This window comes from Aulonocara sp. 'chitande type north' Nkhata Bay, linkage group LG3 (assembly GCF_057382095.1).
Source record: "Aulonocara sp. 'chitande type north' Nkhata Bay isolate Kocher_YH1m ecotype deep benthic linkage group LG3, A_spYH_male_GT1.1, whole genome shotgun sequence".
Lineage (NCBI taxonomy): Eukaryota > Metazoa > Chordata > Actinopteri > Cichliformes > Cichlidae > Aulonocara > Aulonocara sp. 'chitande type north' Nkhata Bay.
In genome coordinates, this window is record NC_141346.1 from 63,402,567 (window position 1) to 63,426,904 (window position 24,338).

General features: G+C 41.9%; 2 protein-coding genes across 3 annotated transcripts in view; both read right to left on the bottom strand.

Moving 5' to 3' along the window:
• LOC147336528 (NACHT, LRR and PYD domains-containing protein 12-like) overlaps nucleotides 1-24,338 on the bottom strand; it is a 272,065-nt gene that overhangs the window by 76,339 nt on the left and 171,388 nt on the right. The gene's annotated exons all lie outside the window — the stretch shown is intronic.
• Nucleotides 12,720-23,634, bottom strand: LOC147336531 (protein NLRC3-like). 2 transcript variants are annotated; one of them, XM_086285447.1, is made up of 6 exons: nucleotides 23,367-23,634; nucleotides 21,429-23,250; nucleotides 19,737-19,919; nucleotides 17,817-17,993; nucleotides 15,488-15,661; nucleotides 12,720-14,812 (listed from the first exon to the last, which is right to left on the bottom strand). In XM_086285447.1, exons 1-6 carry the CDS (start codon nucleotides 23,632-23,634, stop codon nucleotides 14,800-14,802), a joined length of 2,637 nt encoding a protein of 878 aa, XP_086141573.1. In that variant the 3' UTR covers nucleotides 12,720-14,799. The 2 variants fall into 2 exon arrangements, with proteins under 2 accessions (XP_086141573.1, XP_086141574.1); XM_086285448.1 differs by lacking the exons at nucleotides 12,720-14,812; nucleotides 15,488-15,661 and having other exon boundaries at nucleotides 17,639-17,993.

Here is a 24,338-nt window from a genome sequence, read left to right on the forward strand (position 1 = left end):
CCTGAAAGTGACAAACTAAGACATTTCATTATTATCATCACTGCTTAATCAACACACATCTCTCTCTCTCTCTGTGTTTTTGTGAACAGTCTTTTCTTAAAAGCAGAAAATGAAATTGTAGTTGTTTTTGGCTGATCAACACAAAACCTTTTTCCTATGATTTTTCTTTTTCACTCTTTTTTTTTCGTTACAATAGCTGGTGACCTGCAGAATCACCGCTCTCACTCACAATCAAAGGCAATTACTTTTACACAGCGCACAAAAACACTGTGATGTCAGACACATTCACACTCACTTTTTCATCTGCATAAATAAATCATATGGCTGGAGATATGTGCCATGGTGATCCATAAGCATGATCACCAGTTTATTTAATTATTTTTAATCCAACAAAACAAATAAACAAAAACATGATGCTGATGCTACACACACACGAGTCAAGGTGCAGAAAAACTGCTCATGGAAACGCTGCACACTCTCTGTTTCCCTCTCTTTGAGTAGTTCTCAGACAGCTCTTGATCTGATAATGTGTAGCTTGCTCATCAGCTCAAAAAACAAAAACAAAACTGCAACGCGACATCACACAGTAGTTGCATGCTCTGCCCACAGTGGCAAAGTCTTACACTTACATATTCAACACAGCTTCTCCATCATGTATTTTCAGATGTTTCATACAGGGTTGAGCATATTAGTTGTTTTCACAGATGTGCTCTATATCTCAACAATGGCTCATAATAAGACGACAGTCTTCCACACAGGTCAAGTGCCTCTATGCACTTCATGAGTTTAAATATTTACCTATATCACTTCTCCTCACATGTCATTGTACTGAATTTAAGCAACCACAAGTTTAATGTAGGTTACTTTTAACAACTATCCACCTCAATGGTTTGGCACACAGGCTGTTAACATTTTGTGTCAGGAAGGGGTGGGGGGAAAGCCACCCACCAGAGCACAGCTGCTGATGTGGGCTGGCCTTTTCCACACACTCTTCAAGGCTGGTGTGTTTTCTGAAAACTTCTAACATTTGAATCTCTTCCATTTATAAGCCTGCGATTAACCGCACGGCTCAGGTCCGCGTGAAACCCGCGCGACCGCATTTGCGTGCACCCACGCAGCTGTGGAGCCTTCGCTCTCTCTCTTTTATACATAAATACTTTGTGCTGCCAGGAGCAAAGTCCAGCACAAACGTCTTTCTCCCTCTAACTCACTCTTGGTTGCTTAGAAACCCATAATAACAACAACAGTCGGTGTTACAGACCACGTGTTCTGCTCCGCACACACTCACACAACAACAACAACAAAAACGACGACGACGACAACAATGACAACAACACAAAATAGGCCTACTCCGGACTCACACCGGACCGCTCGGGACCCTGACCCAGTTGTGGGACGCTCACCCACTCGCGCGACAAAACCCAATGAAGGGACGCTCGGGACACACACCCAGGGCGATTTCAAAACCGGACACACACCGGACGCTTGGGCCCTTGGGCGATTTAACTAAAACTTCTTTTTCGGGACACTAACCCAGTTATCGCTCCACAAAGCAGCGAACTTCTCAACGCCTCACAAAATGGCGGAGACTGCACAACGACACGGTTATAGAGTCGGCCTCTTTAAACTTACTTGGCGTTGCTTAGCGTGTAATATCAGCCTCGAATCCCGCCGATCGCCATTCATCGAGGAGAAAGACGGACCGCGAATCCACAGGAACTTCCTGGCTGACGTCAGTCTTTCGGCGTGTCCCTCCCCCCCTCGGTGAATGCGATCCCAGGGAACCGGCACCGAAGGACCAATTAATGTTAGGTTTGTAGCATAAACCTATTCGCTGGAACGTTAAGACAATATAATTACACTGCAAGCAAGACGCAAGTAGGCAAACATCTTCATGGTACTCGTGCACGGGAGAGAACCGGACAACCGCTTGACTCCAGTTGGTCTCGTCCGTCCTCCCATACACTGTCCTTTTATTGAGGTTACATGAATATGCATAGGTTCATTAACATATAACGTCTACATACACAAAGAGTACCGTGTGTGTGTGTGTGTGTGTGTGTGTGTGTGTGTGTGTGTGTGTGGACTGCTGATCAAAGGGTCAAACATCCTTGGTCAGGAAGAGGGTAGACTAGACCCCCCCCCCGGTAAGGAAGTCCAGCAGGTCATCTAAACAGAAAAGCACTCAGACTAGAACAGACATAGCTACGTTAATCCCACCATAAATCAGCAAGGGAAGATACGATCTCTCCTCTCTTCATGCTACACAGAGTTGTTACAGACCTCTTAGGATGAGACATTCTTTCAATCTACAAATGATTATATACTTCTAAGCATATGTGAGTAAATGTTTCTAAGCATAAATGACAATCAACAATACAAACTCTAACAGGCACAAGGGGAAATATCCGCAGGGTTTGTCTCACTAATACCGCATATACAGGTAAACAAAAATGTAGCCTGGATCAATTATGTTTATTACAATCAGCAAAGACTTACTAATTTGACCAATACGGCCCTTAAGGCCCTAGGAGAACAGATGTCTGCTACCTCTTTAATGACCATGCAAAATAGGATGGCTTTAGACATGCTGTTAGCTGAGAAAGGAGGTGTTTGCGCGATGTTCGGAGATGTTTGTTGTACTTTCATTCCCAATAATACCGCCCCTAACGGTTCATTCACACAAGCTATGAATAAACTTGAAGAATTGCAGATAGAACTAAGAGCCAATGCAGGTCACGGTCAGTGGCTAGACAAGTGGCTGCAGGACACGTTTGGAAAATGGAAGGAACTAATTGTAGCCTTTGTAACCATTGTAGCATGTATTATTTTGTTTTTGATGATTATTGTCTGTTGTGTGGTACCCTGTGTACGTTCAATGATAACCCGTATAGCTACTAGTACAGCTACTTCAATGTATTTGCAATTGGCACAAATTGACCCAGATTATGTGTCAGATGTCATCAATGATGATCCTGATGTCTGTATTGAGCATTAGATTGTGAATTACTCGATTGTCAAAGAAGAGAATGACGTTTTCTTCTTTTTCTTTTCTTCTTTTTAAAATTTTGATATTAAGCTTACTCGAAGGACTAGTTACATTTATGATTTGTTTCACATTTATGATTTGTTTCACATTTATGATTTGTTTCACATTTATGATTTGTCTTTATATTATGTTATTACATTCTGTCTTTATACTATGTTATCATTTCATGATAAAAGGAGAGAACTGTTGTGATATTTTGATACCACGGTTAGCATTTACAGGATATTGTTTTATACAGGAAAACTGTTACTCAATAAGGCCCATCTACTAGTTGTTTTTCTCTTTCTCTGTGACCCAAGAATTAATGTGTAAGACTCACAAGCTGGTACCCCAAGGTCGAAAACACCACAGAGATGAGACCACTTCCTTACTCCCATCCTCCCTTTTTCTTTATCTCCTGGAAAAGGCTCGTTAAAGGCTAGGTGGTTTGTTTCAGAATTCACTGATGAAAGAACTCTGTATTCTATGTCTAGGAGTGTATTTTGCTGGGATGATCATAAATTATAGCTGAACTGATAAACTACACAAGGGATACTTTGCTCAGAAGGCAGGAAGACGTTTCCTTATTTAGTCTGTACCGGTTTGAACTGGGAAAGCTGACACACAAACCTTTTTTTCTCTATATAAACTGCTGTGTACCAAATAAACCTTTGAGTTGATTCTGGGAAAGCAATCTGAACAGTTTCTGTATCACTTTGTTCTCCTAACTGCTCCCGATATCGTAACTAACCCAGCTGAACGGCATACCTGAGTGTTACTTTGAATAATTAGGAGTCTTATAAGGAAAGGACAAAACTCTGCTTATCGCTCACGCCACGGAGGAAACCCGGGACGGCAATTTCCTTCAAGTAGTGTCTCTATTCTCCACCAGGGGGCTTTCGCGCGTTCTCCTCACTGCAATAAACTACTGCATGAGAGACACAAGTTTTGTTCCCACTCAAAATGCTGTCAGAACAATGATCATTGTTACTCCCCTCGAGTCTTAATAAAGCTCAACTTGTTCTTTGTGTTTAAACTGACATTTATTTCGGACAGGAGGATTCTTCCACATCTTAACATGTAATGATGTCCAACCACAGCCGATACAATGCCGTCAGGACTAAAAGGAAATACAAACTTAAATGAATATTCTTACTAAAGTCCTTAAGCATTATATACAACGAAACATTCCAACAAAATGATCAATAAAGTACACATTACACCTCACCTCACGATGTGTTTCATCCATTTCATTGGCTGGTTTGCTGCAATAATGCCAAATAATTAGCAACTCTATAAATAGAAGGTAGTTCTGCAAAATCACTCAGTAGGATGTTAGAGAGATACTCCCATACAGCTTATGACAAAATTTGATCCGATTTGATTGATGGCCCTAATCATGACCTTTTGACCTCCCCCCTCCCCCCCCGGAAGTGTGTAATTTGATCCCCTAAGCGTGACGAATTGCATCCGGAGAAGGGAGGGGTGGGAAACCCCCGGCATCCGGAGAAGGGAAGGGGAAAACCCCGGAAGCGCGCCACCTGTCCCTAAGCGTGTCGAATTGCATCCTGAGAAGGGAGGGGGAACCCCCCGATGCATCCGGAGAAGGGAGGGGGGAAACCTCCGGAAGCGCGGCACCTGTTGTTGTGAAAAAAAGAAAAAAGTTTTTAGAGGGAGGAGAATAAAAGCAGAGAGGAGGTCCCAATTTCTAAGGCACACACGCAAGATGGATCCTTTCATTCTGCAGCCCAGCAGCGCTCCTGTTTACTTGGACGGCGAAGAAATCTGCTCTCCCCCTGAACCCTCGAGCATGGGGGGTAGCAGCAGCGAGTGGTCCTCGTCGATTATCAGCGATACCCCTGTCTCTGTCTACAGTAACAGATCCGGAGCAACCGCCGCTCCGCGGAAAGAAGGGAGAAATAAGCTCATTATCTGACCACTATTGAGCTCATAGTGATGAAACAAGTGAGTGACGAACTTAAGGAAAGTCACTGATTACAATGTGGGATGAAGTTGAGATGATCGATGATTTGGAGCAAATTATGGCACAAAAGCAGGAGTTTAATGATTTAGAATAAACCTGCAATGATACTTGTCTCTGTGATGCTGAATACTTTATTACTCTTATGAGCTACAGTTGTTTGCAAATGTGAAGTTTGTTTTAACTTACAGGGTTTTGTCTACAGGCAAGGATACAGGCTCCGGGTGGAGCTGGGAGTTGAACAATCTTAACATTTAACCACTGACTAATGTTTCTTTGACACAGGGTTACAGGTTTGGAGTGGAGCTGCTCCAAGAGAAACCCTGGAGAATTTTTCAGAGAGAATGTGCAACATTCTTGTGCATGTCTCATTGTGTGGAGTTGACACATGGCGAGAGCCGTGTGGCAAAAGAGGAGTGTCAATATTTTAACTTGCAGATGTTGTGACGTGCCCTGAGAAGGAGTGACTGAAGGAGATCATCCACAAGATGGAAGCTGAGGCCTGGAGAGAGGCTTCAGGAGGATCATAGAGGAGCAGAGATCACCTTCAGCACAGCAGACATCCCACAGTGAGCTGTGTTACTGAGCTTCCAGAAGATCGTCGAGAGGAGACTTTGAACAGCAAACAACCAGAAGGAGTGAAAGAGATTCAACGTTGACGTTGAGGAAGACAACTAGGGTGTACGATGTGCTCTGCCCTAATTCTTCAGCGGCGTTAGAACAGAAACAGAAGGATGAAGGGAGCGTGCCAAGCTCTAATCGACGGTGCAGAAGTTCAGCGATGGAATTGTGATTCTGTGAACAGCACAGACGCCAGGGGACTGGGAAATAGCTGACAGCACTTTTCCCAAGGATGGAGATCACCTAAAGTGTGTCACTGTGCCATGCAGACTTGATATTGCAGAGGGGCTTTTGTTTACATTTGCATCATGTGTTACACTTTTTTAATCTTTAATTTTAAATTGAAACTAACATTTAAAAACATTTGGTACAACGTGGAAAGAGGAAGAGTATTTCCAGCAGGAGCAGAAACGTCTGACTCAGCATGACGATGCTGTTGGTGGATACTGAAGAGCTCAGCCTGTCAAGACAGGATTAGGTTATCGTTTCTAAACATGTTTATTCAATTATATTCTGAGGCCAGTTATCTGGTATAATCTTTGGAAGTCTATTAAAATAAAAATAAAATCAGATGTGTGGACTTTTGGTTGTTTTTGTTTTGTTCAATAAGCAGATGTTGGTGTTTCAGCAATGCAGTAACTTAAGTTTAAAAGGCTTGTTAGAAACTATGAAACACATCATACAGACTTGTGGACATTAGAAGACGACTAATAATCATCATGAATAAGACTAAAGGCAGGAAGGTGTCCTTTATAACTAATAATATTAATAACTAATAATATTAATATCATAGTCTGTCTGCAGCTGAGACAATACAAACTCAAACTGTGGGCAGAAGATTATATCACTTCAGTTTAAATTGACCTGGAAGCGCCACATTTTCACAGACTTCTTTATTTACAGCATTTTTTACGTGCTGTATAGATTATACAGTTAGGTCCATAAATATCTGGACAGAGAGAACTTCATTTCTGATTTTGGTTCTGTACATACACTAAAATCAATTTGAAATGAAACAACTCAGATGTGTTTGAAGTGCAGACTTTCAGCTATAATTCAGGGGGTTGAACAAAGAGATGCAGAAAAATGTGAGGAACTAAAGCATGTTCAACACAATCCCTTCATTTCAGGGGAAATGCAGAGGAAAAATTAGAAAAATTAAAAAACTTAATTAAATAATAAGATTGTCAGCTGGTAACCAGCTGGTAACCAGCTCCATGCGACCGCTTATCCTGGTCCCAGTGTTAGGGTCATTGAATCCAGTTAACAGAAAGATATCCTGGATATACTTGACTGACTTTTTAGACTCAAGATTAATAATCATAATAAAAATAATAGTCTAACATCCAGAAATCTGTACGACGTTTTTCATTATTTCTAACAAGCCTTGTACAGTTAAAGCTAACAGTTACTACATGACTGAAACACCAACATTATCTCTTTTATTAAAACATGCATATTAGGGCTGGCATCGTCACTCATGTCTAGAATCGATTTGATCCACAATTTGATTCAATGTGAATCGGGGAAATTTGGCCTCAGACAGTCAGAAATATTATAATTCAGGTCATGCATCAGTACATTTCTATAGAAATCTGACACTTGCGAGACTTTATCAAAGGTGTGAGCGTCACAGCAGATGCCTTTGTGTCAAAGTAGCTGAGAATCAAACAGAAAAACATGAAGGTTTTCCTGGCCTGGGATTTTATACAAATATTCTGCAGTACATCAAAAACAAAAGAAAACCATTAATGAACATATGAACTGTTATGGTTCGTTCGATTCAGGTAAGAGAAGAAAGCAAGCCCAGGCCGAAGTAGGTGTCAAAAAATAGTGATCTTTATTACACACTTTGCGCAGTCAGTGTGGGAAAGACAATTTGCAATACAATCCTTCCTCGAATGAACAGTCCCGTCTCCTTATATTGCCATTATGACATCACAGTTAGATCTTTACTGGAAATGATAACAATTGCCCTCCTCTCAAAACATTGTCCTAATATAGACATCAACTGCTACTCTTACAGAAAAACAAGTGTGTATTACATTGTGCATTTTGTGAAAGTGTATCTATCAGAAAAACTGTCCTCAGACGACCCTCCTATTATTACTAAGTGTGAGTGTAAACGTGCGTGTATTATATAAGTGCGTGCATGTGGTTACAGGCCGGCGTACGTGCAGAACTGAACGCAGACAGGTCTGGGTCTGAGCGGTGTGACTGCACTGAGGTGCAACCACTTAAGCAGATAACAAGAATAATACAGAACATCAATAGACTGACTAGAGTACTGATCATCTGTGTGCATTAATATTTGTTCAAAGTAGCATAGATGTGATTCAAAGATTATTCTGTCAACTGATACAACAATGGTAAATAATTAATCAATGATAACTGATTATAAGAATACAAAATAAAATATCTCCTGGTCACAGAACATTACCTGATGCTGCTGACGTGAAGCAGAGCAAAGTTACAGAGGTTTGATTACAGACACAGCTGAGCATTTTGCAATTTTGCATCATTTTAAAAAGTTTAAATTTGTTCAGTATTGAACGGCAGAAACGAGGCTTTGTTTTCAGAAGTAAGTAAAAGAAAAAATAGCTGCCGACAGGCTGTAAGAACGGTAGACTTGTGCGTAACAAGCAAGCGAATAATACAGAAAACAGGAAACTGTTCTTGAAGTACAGAGAGAGAGAGAGAGAGCTGTGCATGAAGTGTGATTTTATCCTGGTGGCAGCAAAACAATCAGAGGGAATTCATGACGACGTTTATGTGAAGCGTAGTTTGGATCTTCTTTTGCTGCTGGTTTACTCAATATTGTTTGGAGAGACATCAAACCTGCAGCTTCAGAATCAGCACAAAAAGGGCATAAACACAAAGCGCGGAGCCGCCGAAACATCAGAATCAGCGAGCTGTCGGCTTTCAGCTCGTGTCCGTGCAGTCAGGTGAGAAAGTCACATCTCACTGATTTTGATGCGTCGGCGGCTCCACGCTTTGTGTTTACGTCTTTGTGCAGAATCCGTGTTCCTGCTCTCATTTACTGTTTTAGCTGTTTGGTGGTTGTTGAAATTTTGGGAGGTTTAACCTGAGATTCTGGCGTTTTGGCCAAAATAAATTTATATTAAAAATCGATTCAGGATTTTAATGAATCGATATCACGTTATCCAAGCGAGAATCGATTTTAATCGATAAATCGATAATCAAAACCCACCCCTGATGCATATACACGGGTCACACTGCTTATTGAAATCCCCCAAACATCAGATCTTAATCAGACAGGTTTCTGTTTTTTGTTTTCAAAGTTTAGACTTTGCTTCTATTGGACTTTTTATCAGTAACACGTGCTTACTTTTTCCAGGAACAGTTGAACCTAACATAAATAAATAACTCCAGAGGTGATAGTCAGCAGGGGGTTTACAAGTTGTGGCCGCGTTGTCGGCGGTATAAGCTCGACCACTTGCAAGGTGAGATGGCAGACATCACTGAACTCATCAGAGATGATTAGGTTCATTTTGACAAAGTGAGCAGATATTTAACCTCCTAGGACCTGGCGTCCACATATGTGGACATCACATTTTGGGTTGTTTAGACCAAAATACTACATTTTGCTCTACAAGGGCCTGATATCCACTCACAAGGATGTTATACTGCCACTGTGCTATCGAAATTTTAGACAAATATCCTCATATGTGGCTCTCATTTTTCTCAGAAACAAAAATTTGGTAAAAAATAAATAAACCTGGTAATTCTTTGTTTTTACATTCATCAGGTCCCAATCAGCCCAAAGATCTTTATTTTACACACTTTGCGCATAGTGTGGGAAGAAACTTGCAACAGCAATCTTCTTCGAGCAGACCGCTCCCCATCCTTATATTACCCTGATGACGTCACACAGTTAGACCTTACTGGAAATGATAACAGTTCCCCACACTCAAAGTTCTCCTTATATAGACATCAGATGCTACTTTAGAGACAAACAAGTGTGTGATATGTTGTGCAGTTTTGTGAGACTGCGTGTCCAACAGAGAGGCTGTCCTGAGACGACCTCCCTGTTCTTAATAAGTGTGTGTGTGAACGTGCGTGTTTTACATAACTCTCTATGTGCATGTTTGTGTAGACCTGAATATGTGTGCAAGTGAATGTATAAGGCCCTGCTGGACCCCCAGCTTCGAGAGGTGTGAATACAATGATGTGGATACCATTTGAGACTGATTAAAGTGATGATAATATGCATACATTAATATTTGCTCAGATTACCATAGATATAATTCAGAGATTATTCTGTCAACAGATTCGACAATGATGAATGATTGATCAATGATAGTTCTGATTATAAACTGTCACCATAAGAATACAAAATAAAATATCTCTTGTCCACACCATCCAACTGGTCGACTCATAGTTCGAAGCATTGTGATGATTCATTTGCTCTACTGCGCCATCAAGTGGACAATTCAAGTGAAACGGGCTCAGTGATTATAATGATGTGATATGTAAACCTCTAAACTGAATAAATAAATAGTTTTTTATGGTTATTTATCCCGAATATTGTCTCAGTATGTCTGATACAAAAGAGAAAGTGGAAACTGTCAGTACACAGTTTTTGGGATGATTGTGTAACTGCGTAATCATGCTTATGTACATCTCAATAATGACACAAACTAGTGTGTGGCACTTCAAGTTGAATGAATAAAGGAATTACTATTGTTCATGACACCAATAACTGAACTCTAAATATTAGTTATATTTAATATTATACTAATTTTATATTATATTAATTTAATTAATGTTTGTGTATAATAAATTGGCAGCTTAACACAGGAATGTACATGGAAACAAAAAGGGAGGGAGTTGTGATGTGAATGTGCTTGTGACGTTATAACAGTGCTCATGGGGGAATCAGCTGTGTTTTGCTGCCCATTTTATTTCGAATCTGGCGCGAACCGGTGAACCAGTTCCCGAATCAGTCACGTGGTACGGACTGCCCGCGAGGCCTCGAACGTCACTGCATACGTAATCAACGCAAGCCTCGATACGCGCTTCAGAAAAACGCCCCCGCGATTACCCGACGCACGATTCGAAGCTTCGACAGACAGGACACATCACTAGGTTAGTCTGCTGCATTGTGGCGTTGCTGACGGCTGCCTCTTTGTTATTCCCCAGGAGGAGTGTGAAGACGAGAGGGCAGCGAGCACGGGGTGCTCAGACACTGAGGAGCGGAGACAAAGAACACTAACACTGGCAAGAGGACATGTCAGAGTCGGGAACGCACTGGGGATTTATTGTTGTTTGGATTATTTTGCATCACTGTAAATAAACGCACTGACCTCATCAAAGAGTCCAGCATTTGGGTCCTCCTTCCCCCTATCATAGTGTAACCCAGAGTAATTTCCTGCACTTATTTCCTGCCATTGAACGCATCACAAATACATGACTCCAACCGCATGACTTTGCTCAGCCAATCAGATGGCATGTAGGTCATAGTAAGCCTGTCCCGGCTTCCTCCCGTCAGAGGGGTGGAGGCAAGCCAGGTGACAGAGCTGTTGCAGGTGTGTATTGGCAAACATTTGCTTTTCCCGTTTTAATGCATTTTTTTTTAAACACCAACTAACTTATGCAACTTAGATGCTGATTACTGTGAGCCAGAGCCATAATGTTGTGCACTGAACAGAACGGAATTGGTGAGTTTGAACTTTTAATTGACTGTTTGTCTTGCTACCAGCTGACGCTAATCGGCTGCTGCCGGTCCAAACAATTTGATTTTGATTTGACTGATGTTGGATAACAAATGTTGTGGAGCTACATAGTATGTATGTATGTAGCAATTGAAATGTTTTCAGTTAAATCCTTATTGGTTAGAAATATTATATTTAACCAATATATTGTTTATTTATTTATAAATTGTGTACACAGGAACAAGAATAACTTAATGTATTTAGCTTAATTGGCTGACAGTTTTGTATTCTTGTGATTTCTTATTGGCCTTGTTTATTTAATGCAGGTCAGGTGAACCTTTTTGGGGTATGAAAGAGGATGGCGAGCCAATGAACGGCTAGGAGCAGGACACATTCTGCAATTCACGCTTCCACCGGTTGGGTAGGAAGCTATCAATGACAACGCTCTGTCCCCATTTTCCAAATACACTGATTTCCGCAATCATACACACCATTCCCTTCATTTATGGACAATAGCGCTTGGACATCTCTCATGGACATTCAGATAAAACTCATGGACTTCAGTGTGGATCAGTGGATTTGATATTAACATGTGGTGTTTATGGGGGAACTGTTTTTTGAGAACCTGTGTTGCTTGGTATAAGCCAGACGAATCTGCTTAGTTGTCTTTGTGTACCCTCACTGGGTTTTTGATTAATTGGATAGCTGCAGCAGGAGTGATTATTTAAGTTTTTCTTTTCTTGTTGTTCTTTTTTTGGGGTTTGGTTAAATACATGGTACCTGCAAAACCATTTTTGTGTTGTGTGTATTTATTAATTACTGCCCATCAGCTCCAGTAGCGTTCCTAAATCTTCTGATTAATAATAACCATAAAATCACACTCAATCCCTAGCCTGTATTATTCATTAGCGCTACATCAGTGTTAAAATAGTCTGCCACGCAGGACGTGACAGAAAAGCCCACTAAACGAACGCCCACCAGACGAAAGCAATGATTTTGACTTGATCAGCATTAACCCCGCCCCCTGACTTTGATGGGTGAAGCTGACAAATAAAATGTACTTATGAACAGCGATGCAGGGCCAGGAGTAGCAACGTGAATTAAATAAATACATCATTAAATAATTAAATATGTCAGTAAAATAGTTAAAATAGAAAACAAACCAATAATTGATTAAATATGTAATTAACTAATTAGAATTGTATATAAACAAATAATGAAACATTTTAAATGAAATTAATGGATAATTCATTATTAATATATTTCTTTAATTATGTACATTAAATTAATTACTGAAATAATTATTCATTAGTGATGTCTTTATTTAATACAACCATAAAATTATTGCTAGTTTACGTAAACCAATTTAAGACATCAGTATTAAAGGTTAAATTATGATAATGAATACATGCAACTATAACTGATGACATAAAAATGAGGATTTCTTAAGCTAAAGCCAAAGTGCTGACTCATTTGACATGTTACTCTCAAATGTTTTCCCTAATAACAATAACATAATTACACTTTAGCCACAAGAGGGCAGCAGCATTAATATAAGTCACATGTATATAAAGGTACAGTGATTATATTACAGTGATTTTGACAAAAACAAAACAGAAGTTGATGGCAATGTGTTTTTCCATAACATACCAACCAAATGAAATAATAAAAGCTTTATAACTTACAGAACTTTTTTTAGAGGCTTTGACCACTGGCAGCAGCCTCAGAAGAGCCTCCTCTGAAGCAAAGTAAACAAAACAGAAGTGTGTTTGTCCATGACAGAATAATTACGCACACCCCACTTTGCAGTTATTTGTTTGTAAAAAATGTTTGGAATCATGTATGATTTTTGTTCCATTTCTCACGTGTTCACCACTTTGTGTTGGTCTTTCACGTGGAATTCCAATAACATTGATTCATGTTTCTTTGTGGCTGTAATGTGACAAAATGTGGGAAAGTTCAAGGGGGCTGAATACTGTTGCAAGCCACTGTAAAGTTCACTATCAGTAACATCATAGCACCACCCAGCTGTATAGAAACTCCGTCATGCTAGCTAGTAGCAGTACGAGTTATTATAACTGACTGTAAAAAGTCAGCACAAGGAAAATAAACTAAAACTAAACTTGGTTTATATCTGACCCAGATAGACTGCAGGTCATAACTTCTTACCTGAAGTTCAGTTCACCTGACACGCGGACCGACAGCCGCCTCGGGTCTCTGCTCCTCCTATCTCCACTTTCCCTCATCCACCTGCTGCTTCTGTGGAAGCTCCGCCATAGCCACCACCAAACACCTGACTTATTTTTACACATCGACCAGCATCCGGCCAATCCGCCATCTTTCATTATTTTTTTTGTAACGGTATAAAACAATCATAAAAAAACATAATCGTCCCATAAAAATGAAAAATCACCATCAGTATGCCCGATGGCCAGTCCAGCTATGGTCGTGCCATCAGTTAACCCTTCACATGCCAGCTGTGACACGCGTGCCCAGGGTTGCCAACCCCTGCTCTAAAGCATCTGATTTGGATTCCTGAGATCAAATATATTTTCCTTTGGCTTTGTTTTCTTCCCATTTGTGGCTTTAATGTAGTGTTACATCCTGTTTGTTTGCTTCCATACATGTCCAGATTCACTGTTATGTTTCTATTCTTACATTGCTGTGTGATCACTGTTCCCTCTGCTGACTGATGTGACCTTTTGTATCTCACACTGATACTTGTCATATTTGTATCTGCGCCTAAAAGATAAAAAGTTTTCCATGCTAAAACACAGCTCCACCTCCTGCAGTTCTCCCTCTGAACCACTAGATGTCTCTGTTATCTAAATGAAGACGTGCAGCACAGCAACCACAGCAGCGCTCAGATCACACGTGTCCTGTTATTATGTATAAAAGCATGAAACAGGTGGGATCAATATTAATGTAGTGGAAATATATGAAAAAGCAAAAGAGTAAAAACATTTTGTTTCTAGAAAGATCTTTCAGCTCACTGCTGCTCACAGACTGTATTTACAAGTGACAAACTGCAACTCTACAGTACATCTACAGTATATATCAAATATATTCTGTATTCAAATCTATTGAGTGATGTTTGAAAGTCTTTCCAGGTGAGTTTGATCCAGGAGGGTCTGAAGCCAGAGTCAGACAGAGACTGTGCAGAGACTGTAGAAGGACAGAGCAGCAGCAGAGCAGTCCAGATACACTGATGATCCTCTGTCAGATCCAGAGGGACACACAGGGATGATGCTGGACTCTACATTGTGTCTGACAGTGGAGCTGTTCTCAGAGCAGTTCACTCTGCAGCACTGACAGTCATCTGCACTTCTTCTCATTCCTCTGTCAGTCACTGCTGGATGAAGCTCTCCTCTCCACCTCCCAGTAACATGGCCCAGTCAGAGCCTCTCTACACACAAGCTGCTGCTGCTTCAACCTCTCTGGATCATCAGGACACAGCTCCTCCTCTCTCAGCACACACACTGTCCTGTTTACCATCACCAGCTCCACCTGCAGAGAGAAGAAGGAAGAGCAGAGGAGATAAACAAGTGTTTCCAGAGACTCTTCATCAGCTGTCAGTCAGTGATGCAGCACATCCAGTATAAAGAGCAGCAGGGACTTCAGTGCTGGGACTGTACTAGGACTCATTGTTGCTTCACTTTTTCTAATCTTTGGATTTTTATTGAAGTTGATGAAAATGTTTTTCCCTCCTAGTTTGAGTTTGGACTTTCATTCATTAGAAGAACCTTGGTGTGTCCACTCTGAGCTCTGTAGGAACCCCAACAACAAGCCCAACAATCCAGATGGACGGTTCCAGCTGTTAACTGGAGGAATTCCATCCAAACATCTGCTCTCACTAAATTCTTCCTCACCTACAGACTGTGTTCTTCACTGCTTTAAACTTGGAAATGAATGCAGTCATTGGTCTGTGTGCTGCTTTGTTCAGAGAGCTGATTGGCTGTTGACAGTGTTTGATCAGAGCGTGTCAGCCGTTACTATGGTGACCATAAAGGTCAGAAACAGGAAGTGTTTGTGTCCAATCCTGAAGCCTGTCACCATTCTCCTCTCACAGCTTCACTGAGAAGCTGCAGCTTTACAGGAAACACTGGATCTTTGTTTCATACTGACTGTGTTTAGTACAATACTGCTGACAGCACCACCCACTCACTCCATCACTCTACTTACACCAGAGTCTCCAGTCTGTAGACTGGACTCTGCTGAAGATCAGACAGCTGCTTCACATCTGGATCCTTCAGGTTGTTTCCCAACAGGATCAGCTCTCTCAGATGGGAGGGGTTGGACTTCAGTGCTGCTGCCAGATAATCACAGCTGATCTCTGACAAACCACAGCTCCTCAATCTGTATAAAGAATGAAAGATGTAAGTTTATTAGACAAAGTGTGAGCTTGAAATCATTCAGTGTTTCATCATCTGTTCAGAGCTGAAGAAGGTTCAGAATGTAGAAGTTTAGAAAATGGAAACTCCAAACAGCTGAAGCCAACAGGAAGCAGCTTCAAACAAACACAACAAGAGAAAAAACTCTGAATATTTCACATTAAAGTCGTACATTTCTCATAAAAACAGGACAAAAATTTGAAAAAGTCGTGTTTTTCCTTCCAGGAACCACAAGGCTTCACTTTTAAAGGTGAAGTGTGAAAGAAATGGACATATTTGAAGTCCAACACCTTTTTCCAGTCACATTATTAAAGCAGACAAACTACAAGCTCATTTTCATTCCAACAAGTCATCTTCTGACCTGGACTAACAACACTGGTCTCTATGTGCAGCTGGCTGTGAGACCAGTGCTCAGGGAGCGTCTACAAAGTGCAACACTGAAAGAACATCACACACTCATTTGCTTCCAGCACTTTCACACAAACATCTACTGTCATTATTGTCACCAAACTCTGTGGATCCTTTATTGCAAATTCAAATGGGATTAAATGGTCAGACAAAAGAGGGTTATGAGGAAATATGATGAAATGTTGTGTATTAGCAGCAAGTTATTGAATCATTTTCCTCAGAAACCAAACAAAATGATTGACAAACATGTTTTTACAAACTCAGTGTTGGACTTGGATCAGCAGGATAAGCTGATGTTTAAAGGCATTTGAGTGTCGCTGTATGAGAGTCCAGTTATTACTCAATATTTATGGATGATGTTCTTTCAGTGTTGCACTTTGTAGACGCTCCCTGAGCCTCACAGCCAGCTGCAAATGGACCAGCTGACATTACCCAGCATTAGAGGCGGGTGTAAAAAATGGATTTTCCTATTTAAATGGTTTTAATTTGAATACAGCGATGTTGATTCATTCAATCCTGAATCGATTTTTAATATAAATGTATTTTGCCAGAATCTCAGGTTAAAGCTCCCAAAAGTATTTCAATAACAAGCAAACAGATAAAACAGTAAATGAGAGCAGCTAAACACACAAAGATGGAAACACAGAGCGTGGATCGTTCACTCGACGGCACGTACACGGACACGCCGTCGGGGCTGAAAGTGGACAGCTCACAGATCCTGAAGCTGCAGGTTTCATCTGTCTCCAACCAAAACTGAGTGAACCAGCAGCAGAAGAAGATCCAAACTACGCTTTACGTTTGATGAACATCGTCATGAATTCTCTCTGACTTTGACGTTTACCTCCTGCACAGCTCTCTCTCTCTCAGTGTACTTCAAGAACAGTTTGCCTTCAAAAATCTTTTTCCTGCATTATTCACTGCTTATTACGCACCAGTCTGCTGTTGTGTTCACTGCTGTCGGCCTCCGAAAACAAAGCCTCATTTCTGCTGTTCAATACTGAAGAAATTTAAACCTTTTAAAATGATGACAGATTACAAACTCTCAGCTGTGTCTGTAATCAAACCTCTGTAACTTTGCTTCCCTTCAGCAGCATCAGCTCATGTTCACATGTTGATTCATGGTTTGCTTCAGTTTTTGATGGACTGCAGAATATTTTGAAGGTTATCTGCTATAAAAAGCCAGAACAGGAAAATCTGCTTCATGTGTTTCTGTTTGATCCTCAGTGACTTTGACACAAAGGCCTCTGCTGTGATGATCACACCTCTGATCAAGTCTCACAGTGTCAGCTTTGTTTTTATACATATGGATATGTCCTGATAAATGATCAGAATTATAATATTTCCCACTGTCTGCTGTGTGCCGTGACCTTTGACCTGCTAAAGACAGTCAGCTGTGGATTATTCATTGTTGTGTCTGATACTTAGAACTGTGAGGAAGAACACTACACAGTTAATCAGGGTCCCCTCTCTCTGAATCAGGAAAGGTGGGCAGGCCGCGTGTGGGCCACGGGCCATATGTTGAGTCTCACTGTTTGAAATGTGAACATTGTTCTGCTGCAGTCAATGGACTAAACCAGAGAAGAAGAAAACAGACTTTACCATGAAGATCCTCAGTGTGGATCAGTATAATATCAGCCTGATGTCTGCAGTTTAGTGTCAGCACAACTTTCACATCATATTCATCTCAGCACAACTAAAACATGCTGACTGACCTCAGAGTTTCAAGTCCACATCCTGGACTCTCCAGGAAACCACACAGATGCTTCACTCCTGAATCCTGCAGCTTGTTCTTGTAGCTCAGGTCCAGCTCTCTCAGATGGGAGGTGTTAGACTTCAGTGCTGCTGCCAGATAATCACAGCTGATCTTTGACAAACCACAGACGCTCAATCTGTATAAAGAATGAAAGATGTAAGTTTATTAGACAAAGTGTGAGCTTGAAATCATTCAGTGTTTCATCATCTGTTCAGAGCTGAAGAAGGTTCAGAATGTAGAAGTTTAGAAAATGGAAACTCCAAACAGCTGAAGCCAACAGGAAGCAGCTTCAAACAAACACAACAAGAGAAAAAACTCGGAATATTTCACATTAAAGTCGTACATTTGTCATAAAAACAGGACAAAAATTTGAAAAAGTCGTGTTTTTCCTTCCAGGAACCACAAGGCTTCACTTTTAAAGGTGAAGTGTGAAAGACATGGACATATTTGAAGTCCAACACCTTTTTCCAGTCACATTATTAAAGCAGACAAACTACAAGCTCATTTTCATTCCAACAAGTCATCTTCTGACCTGGACTAACAACACTGGTCTCTATGTGCAGCTGGCTGTGAGACCAGTGCTCAGGGAGCATCTACAAAGTGCAACACTGAAAGAACATCACACACTCATTTGCTTCCATCATCCAACCTGAAGAGGAAACAGAGACGCCTCCCCTTCAAAGTAAAAGCTGCTCCTTTTGGACACAGTATCAAAGAAAGTCTACAGTATAACATAGAAAAGACAGAACAAAGTTTTGGTTGTTTTAAATTGTGCAGAAATGAAACTACACTAAACTCAATTATGTGACAGACATTTCATCCCATGTCAGTTTGGCCTCATCCTGGGCCGGATTATCCAGCACACACTCTGACCACAGGCCCAGGGGCCACGCACAGCTGGGCTCCATCCAAGAGACAGGAAACAAACCAACACAATAATAAAAAGCACCATGTGATCTTCTTACATCTTCAAGACAAACATAGTAAAAACATGAGCATATTTGTTTCCTGATAAAATGATGTGACAGGTAGAACAGAGTAAAGTGGTGGTGTTACAGCCTTTCTCCCCTCTGCTGCCGAGGCTGTTAGTCTCTCCCAAACTCAGCTACAGGACTTCCAAATGAATGAAAGCAGCAGAAGTGGCTTTACAAATGAAAGAGGAAGAGGAGAAGAAGAGGAGAGGGAGGCCACCCTGACCATCACTCCAGCTGAAAACATCACACTTCCATTAAAGTTGGTGAGAAAATGTTGAGCAGGATGAGCTGCTGGCTAATCTGGAGGCTGTAGCAGCAGCTCACAGTCACAGTGGATTTCCACTCATGAAAAAGCTCTGGCTGCTTCATTTCTCATCTCATATCAGAGACTTTAATGCTTCACTGAAGCTGTACTGTGATGCTTCCATATTCCAGTGAGGCCTCCATAATGATTTCAGCTGTTCTGTACACACACTGTGTGCCCTGTATGGCTCAAAGTCTCTGCAGCCTGTTTTTCTCTGCTATCATCAGATCTTCATCATCCTCATTCACATCCCTCACACACTCTACAGCCCCATCAGCACTGACTTCATCTTCACTGACTGATGGAGCACAACATGAACCTGTGGAGGCTGAAACACTGTCCTGTCAAACATCTCCCCGTCACCACTCCACTTCTGTCAGCCTTTAAATGAACCCTGCTCAAGTCTGTCACTTCTGTTTGGAGCCAAAAGGAAAAACTGTTGTTCAGTCGTTTGGAAAGACAACATTTCTGAAAGCACTCAAACTTCTTCACATTTGTCTTCAGACACATCCTGAACATTTAGGAACTAAAGAAAGTTTCAAACATCAATCAAAGACCTGAAATATAGAAAAACAACAACAGCCGCAGTCAGTGAACTCACCTGAGAGTCTCCAGTCGACAGTTTGGACTCTCCAGTCCAGCACACAGAAGCTTCACTCCTGAATCCTTGAGCTCATTATTGAGGTTGTTACTCATGTCCAGATCTGTCAGATGGGAGGGGTTGGACTTCAGAGCTGAGGCCACAACTTCACAGTGAGACTCTGAGAGTCGACACAGAGTCAGTCTGTGATGATAGAAAATATAAATGCGTTATTATAAAAGCAGAAAATCTGCATTATAAACACAGACTGAATGTATATGAAGACAAAACAGAGTGAGGTCATAATCTGATGAATCTGCTCTTCACATCTGTGCTTCAGCTCCTCTTACTGTGTTTGACATGACACAACGATTGAGTCTCTCTCAGACCTGCAGACTTTTAATGAGAATCTTTGTTTGGCTTTAATCTGCAGATGAAGGAGGAAGATGGTGTCACATTTAGGCTTCCATAATGTCCACAGTCTATCACTGAGATCTGATCCAGAGTCAGAGTGAAGACACACATTTGGACTGTTTCCTGTTTTGACTCCAGCACATTTTGAATGAGTTCAGCTCAGTGAAGAGTTCCAGCTGGAAAGATGATCTCTGTTTGCTACCTGCTGTCAGGTACGACTGTTCACGTCCACACGCAGGAAAAACCTGCTGACTGTTACCAAACGGAGCAGAAATCTCATCACTGGACAATAATGATGAATGAACTCAGAGCTGCTGATATCAGATCTGATTTGAGGGGAACTAAACACAGAAATGATTGGCTCATTTTAGCTTTCTGAGCCATTATCTGCTGCTGTGTCGCTAGTTGGCAGAAAATGATTTGTATTCCTGTTCAGGGCTTCAGTGTTTATGAGTCCAAATCCAGGTGACAGCAAGTCAAAATGATGTTACCTGTCTGTGTCCAGCAGCAGCCTGTATTCACTTTGAATATTGTTATAACCTGACATGGATCAGTTTGTCTTTGATTGGTTTGTAAATGTCACTGTTTCCATTGGACCTGAGTGACGTACAAAGATAGAGAGGGAGAGAAAGGAGAGAGGGGATGGAGACAGCAAAGAGAGAGCAAACACAAACAGGTGAGAGTGGACAGGTGACCAAGGTCAGCAACCAATCAGAGAGCTTCTGTTTGACCCACAGTCACTGATGATGACTGCACATAACCAAACAGTGTGTTACTCTGATATCAAATATGGATCCTGCTCTTATAATAATGATGATCAGATGATATTATTGTGTTATTTTGTAGCTGAATACGATGTTTGTGTGATTATCAGTGAAAGAAGCAGTGAGGAGGATGGAGAGAGAGAGAGGACAGAGGGTGAAGTTAGAAACACTAAAAGGATTTTTCATGGATTTCATGGATGATTTGAGTGATTTCCAGCAGGACACTTAAACATGTCAGTGGACGTCCTAAAGAACATATTCACTGATATGAAACGTGTCATTGAACAGGATTAATATCAGTGGAAACATGCTGGAAACAGCTGTGACTGCATGGATGTGACACACTTCAAATCTGTTCTCCACTCTTGGATTTGGGATCCATGGAGCTGCTGCTGAGTCTGTACAATAAAGGAATGGTGTGGAAGGTTGCAGCGTACGGACACAAACACTTTGTGGTTACAATCTGATATTATTTTCAACATTAAACTACTAACCTACACTGATCAATGATGTTAGTGATCACATCTGGACTCACCCAGCCTTTCTGCAGTTCCTCACAGCTGGAATCAGTCTCAGTCGTCCCCGCTCTGATGTTTTGTACTTCTGCAGGTCCAACTCATCCAGAACCTCCTCTGACATCTGCAGCATGAAGGCCAGAGCTGAGCACTGGATCTCAGAGAGTTCCTTCTCTGATCTGTTCTTTGACTTCAGGAACTCTTGGATCTCCTGAAATAATGAGAGGTGGTTCATCTCCATCAGACAGTGGAAGATGTTGATGCTTCTGTCAGGAGAGATTTCATCACTGTTCATCTCTTTCAGGTTGTTGATGACTCTCTGGATGGTTCCTGGACTGATCTCTGTCTGACCCAGCAGACCTACTAAGAGTCTCTGGTTGGACTCCAGACAGAGGCCATGAAGGAAGCGAACAAACAGGTCCAGGTGGCCATTTTTACTCTGGAGGGATTTATACATGGCTCTCCTCAGAAATACATCAAGTGAATGGATATCTTTGTTATCAGGAAAAGTGGACATCACCGCCAGTTTTGGTTGAAGGAAGTCCCTAAGCACCTTTGTCTTCCTGTTGGTGAGACAGTTGAACATGTAGACTGCAGCCAGAAACTCCTGAATGCTCAGATGAACAAAGCAGTAGACTGGTTTCTGGAACATCACACACTCTCTTTTGAAGATCTCTGTACAAACTCCTGAGTACACCGAGGCCTCTGTCACATCCAGACCACACTGCTCCAGGTCTTCTTGGTAGAACATAATGTTTCCTGTCTCCAGATGTTCAAACGCCAGCCTCCCCAGCTTCAGAAGAACTTCCCTGTCAGCCTCCGTCAGCTCCTGTGGACTCGTCTCATGTCCCTCATGGTACTTGTTCTTCTTCCTCTTTGTCTGAACCAGCAGGAAGTGTGAGTACATGTCAGTCAGGGTCTTGGGCAGCTCTCCTCTCTGCTCTGTAGTCAACATGTGCTCCAGAACTGTAGCAGTGATCCAGCAGAAGACTGGGATACTACACATGATGTGGAGGCTCCTGGATGTCTTCATGTGGGAGATGATTCTGCTGGACAGCTCTTCATCACTGAATCTCCTCCTGAAGTACTCCTCCTTCTGGGCGTCAGTGAAGCCTCGTACTTCTGTTAGCCTGTCAACACATGTAGGAGGGATCTGATTGGCTGCTGCGGGTCGGGAAGTTATCCAGACGAGAGCCGAGGGAAGCAGATTCCCCTGGATGAGGTTTGTCAGCAGCTGGCTGACTGATGACTTCTGTGTGACATCAGACAGCAGCTTCCTGTTGGTGAAATCCAATGAAAGTCTGCTTTCATCCAGGCCGTCAAAGATGAACAAAAGCTGAGAGACAGCCAGCTTCTCTGCTGTGACCTTCTGTAATGTTGGATGGAAAACATGGAGCAGCTCCAGAAGACTGTACTGCTCATCTCTGATCAGGTTCAGCTCCCTGAATGAAAGCAGAACCACCACACTGACATGTTGGTTCTCCAAGCCCTCTGCCCAGTCCAGAGTGAACTTCTGCACTGAGAAGGTTTTTCCAACACCAGCCACGCCGTTGGTCAGAACCACTCTGATGGGTCTCTGTTGGTCAGGTAAGGCTTTAAAGATGTCCTGGCACCTGATTGGAGCGTCATGGAGGGCGTCCATCTTGGAAGCTGTCTCCAGCTGCCTCACCTCATGTTGGGAATGAACCTCTTCACTCTGTCCCTCTGTGATGTAGAGCTCAATGTAGATGGTGTTGAGGAGGGTTCTACTTCCTGTTTCATCACTTCCTTCAGTCACACGTTCACATCTCCTCCTCAGACTGATCTTATGTTCATCTAAAACCTCCTGCACACCAACATCTGCTGAAAGAAAGAAAAACAATGAGACTAAAGAGAAAGAAAACTCTTCAATGTCTGAACAACACAAGAAGTCCAGTTTTCAGAAATGAGTCCATCAGCAGACAGATGTTCAGTCTTACTTTGTACACAGCTGCTCTGACTGGCTGTCTGCAGTCCAGCTCTGCTTCTGGATCTTTCTCCACACTGGGGACAGGAGGAGTCTCCTGGTGAAGCAGACTCGTCCCAGTATGAGGAGATGCACTGTCTGCAGAACCAGTGTCCACAGCTGGTAGAGACTGGATCCTTCAGGACGTCCTGACACAAAGCACAGCAGGACAGCTGCTCCTCCTCACAAACACCACTCCTCTTCCTCTCTCTGTAAACACATTTCTTTATCACTAAAAACATTTACTGTCAGTGAAAAACATCCAGATGTGACCAAACTGCAGTTCCTCACAGTTCCTTTGATTTCATCAACACTAATGAGCTGCTCCTCCTGTCTGCCTGTCTCATTAAACACTGAGCGATGAACACAAACTCAACACTTCCTGCAGACTTCCTGACTTCACAATAAAAGCTTTCCATCAGCGAGAGACAGTTATGACTTTCACTGTTTTACAAGCCGCTGTGTGCAGATTATCGATTATCTGGGTCAGTTCACTCTGAAGAAGCTTAGAAGTGTCCGTGTAGAGCCGTGGTCTGACACACAGAGACTTCTGATTTTCTCTATTTAAACAAACATGATGGAGATGAGCAGGTTTCTCTTCTAGTATAAACTCTGTGTCTCTCTGGCTGGCTCATGATGGCTTTTCAGGTTTTATGTTTTGCTCTCTCCTGCTATGGTTTTGCCTGCCTGGGTGGAGCTTGTAATGGCCTCTCGCTCTTGGTCCACACAGTTATGATGATTACACCACCTGTTGCTGACTCACCTGGGCTTACCGGTAACCATTTAACGCTGCGGCATGGAGCAATTCGTCGCTGGGACATTGACCCTCCTGTGTTCATGATCTCAGCTCCTTGCTAAGAAATCTCTCTCTAAATTCACCAGTTGGGTTAACTTTGAGTATACTTTGAGTAAATATTTCCCCGGACCTGGTTACAGACGCTTACCT

Excerpts from the sequence above, each read along its gene's own strand:
- LOC147336531 (XM_086285447.1), bottom strand. The coding sequence starts at position 23,634 with ATGTTTTTAGTGATAAAGAAATGTGTTTACAGAGAGAGGAAGAGGAGT. Across the intron at positions 17,994-19,736 it reads TGTCGACTGGAGACTCTCAG|ATTGAGCGTCTGTGGTTTGT; the intron begins GTGAGTTCACTG and ends TTCTTTATACAG. Across the intron at positions 15,662-17,816 it reads TGTGGACTTGAAACTCTGAG|ATTGAGGAGCTGTGGTTTGT; the intron begins GTCAGTCAGCAT and ends TTCTTTATACAG.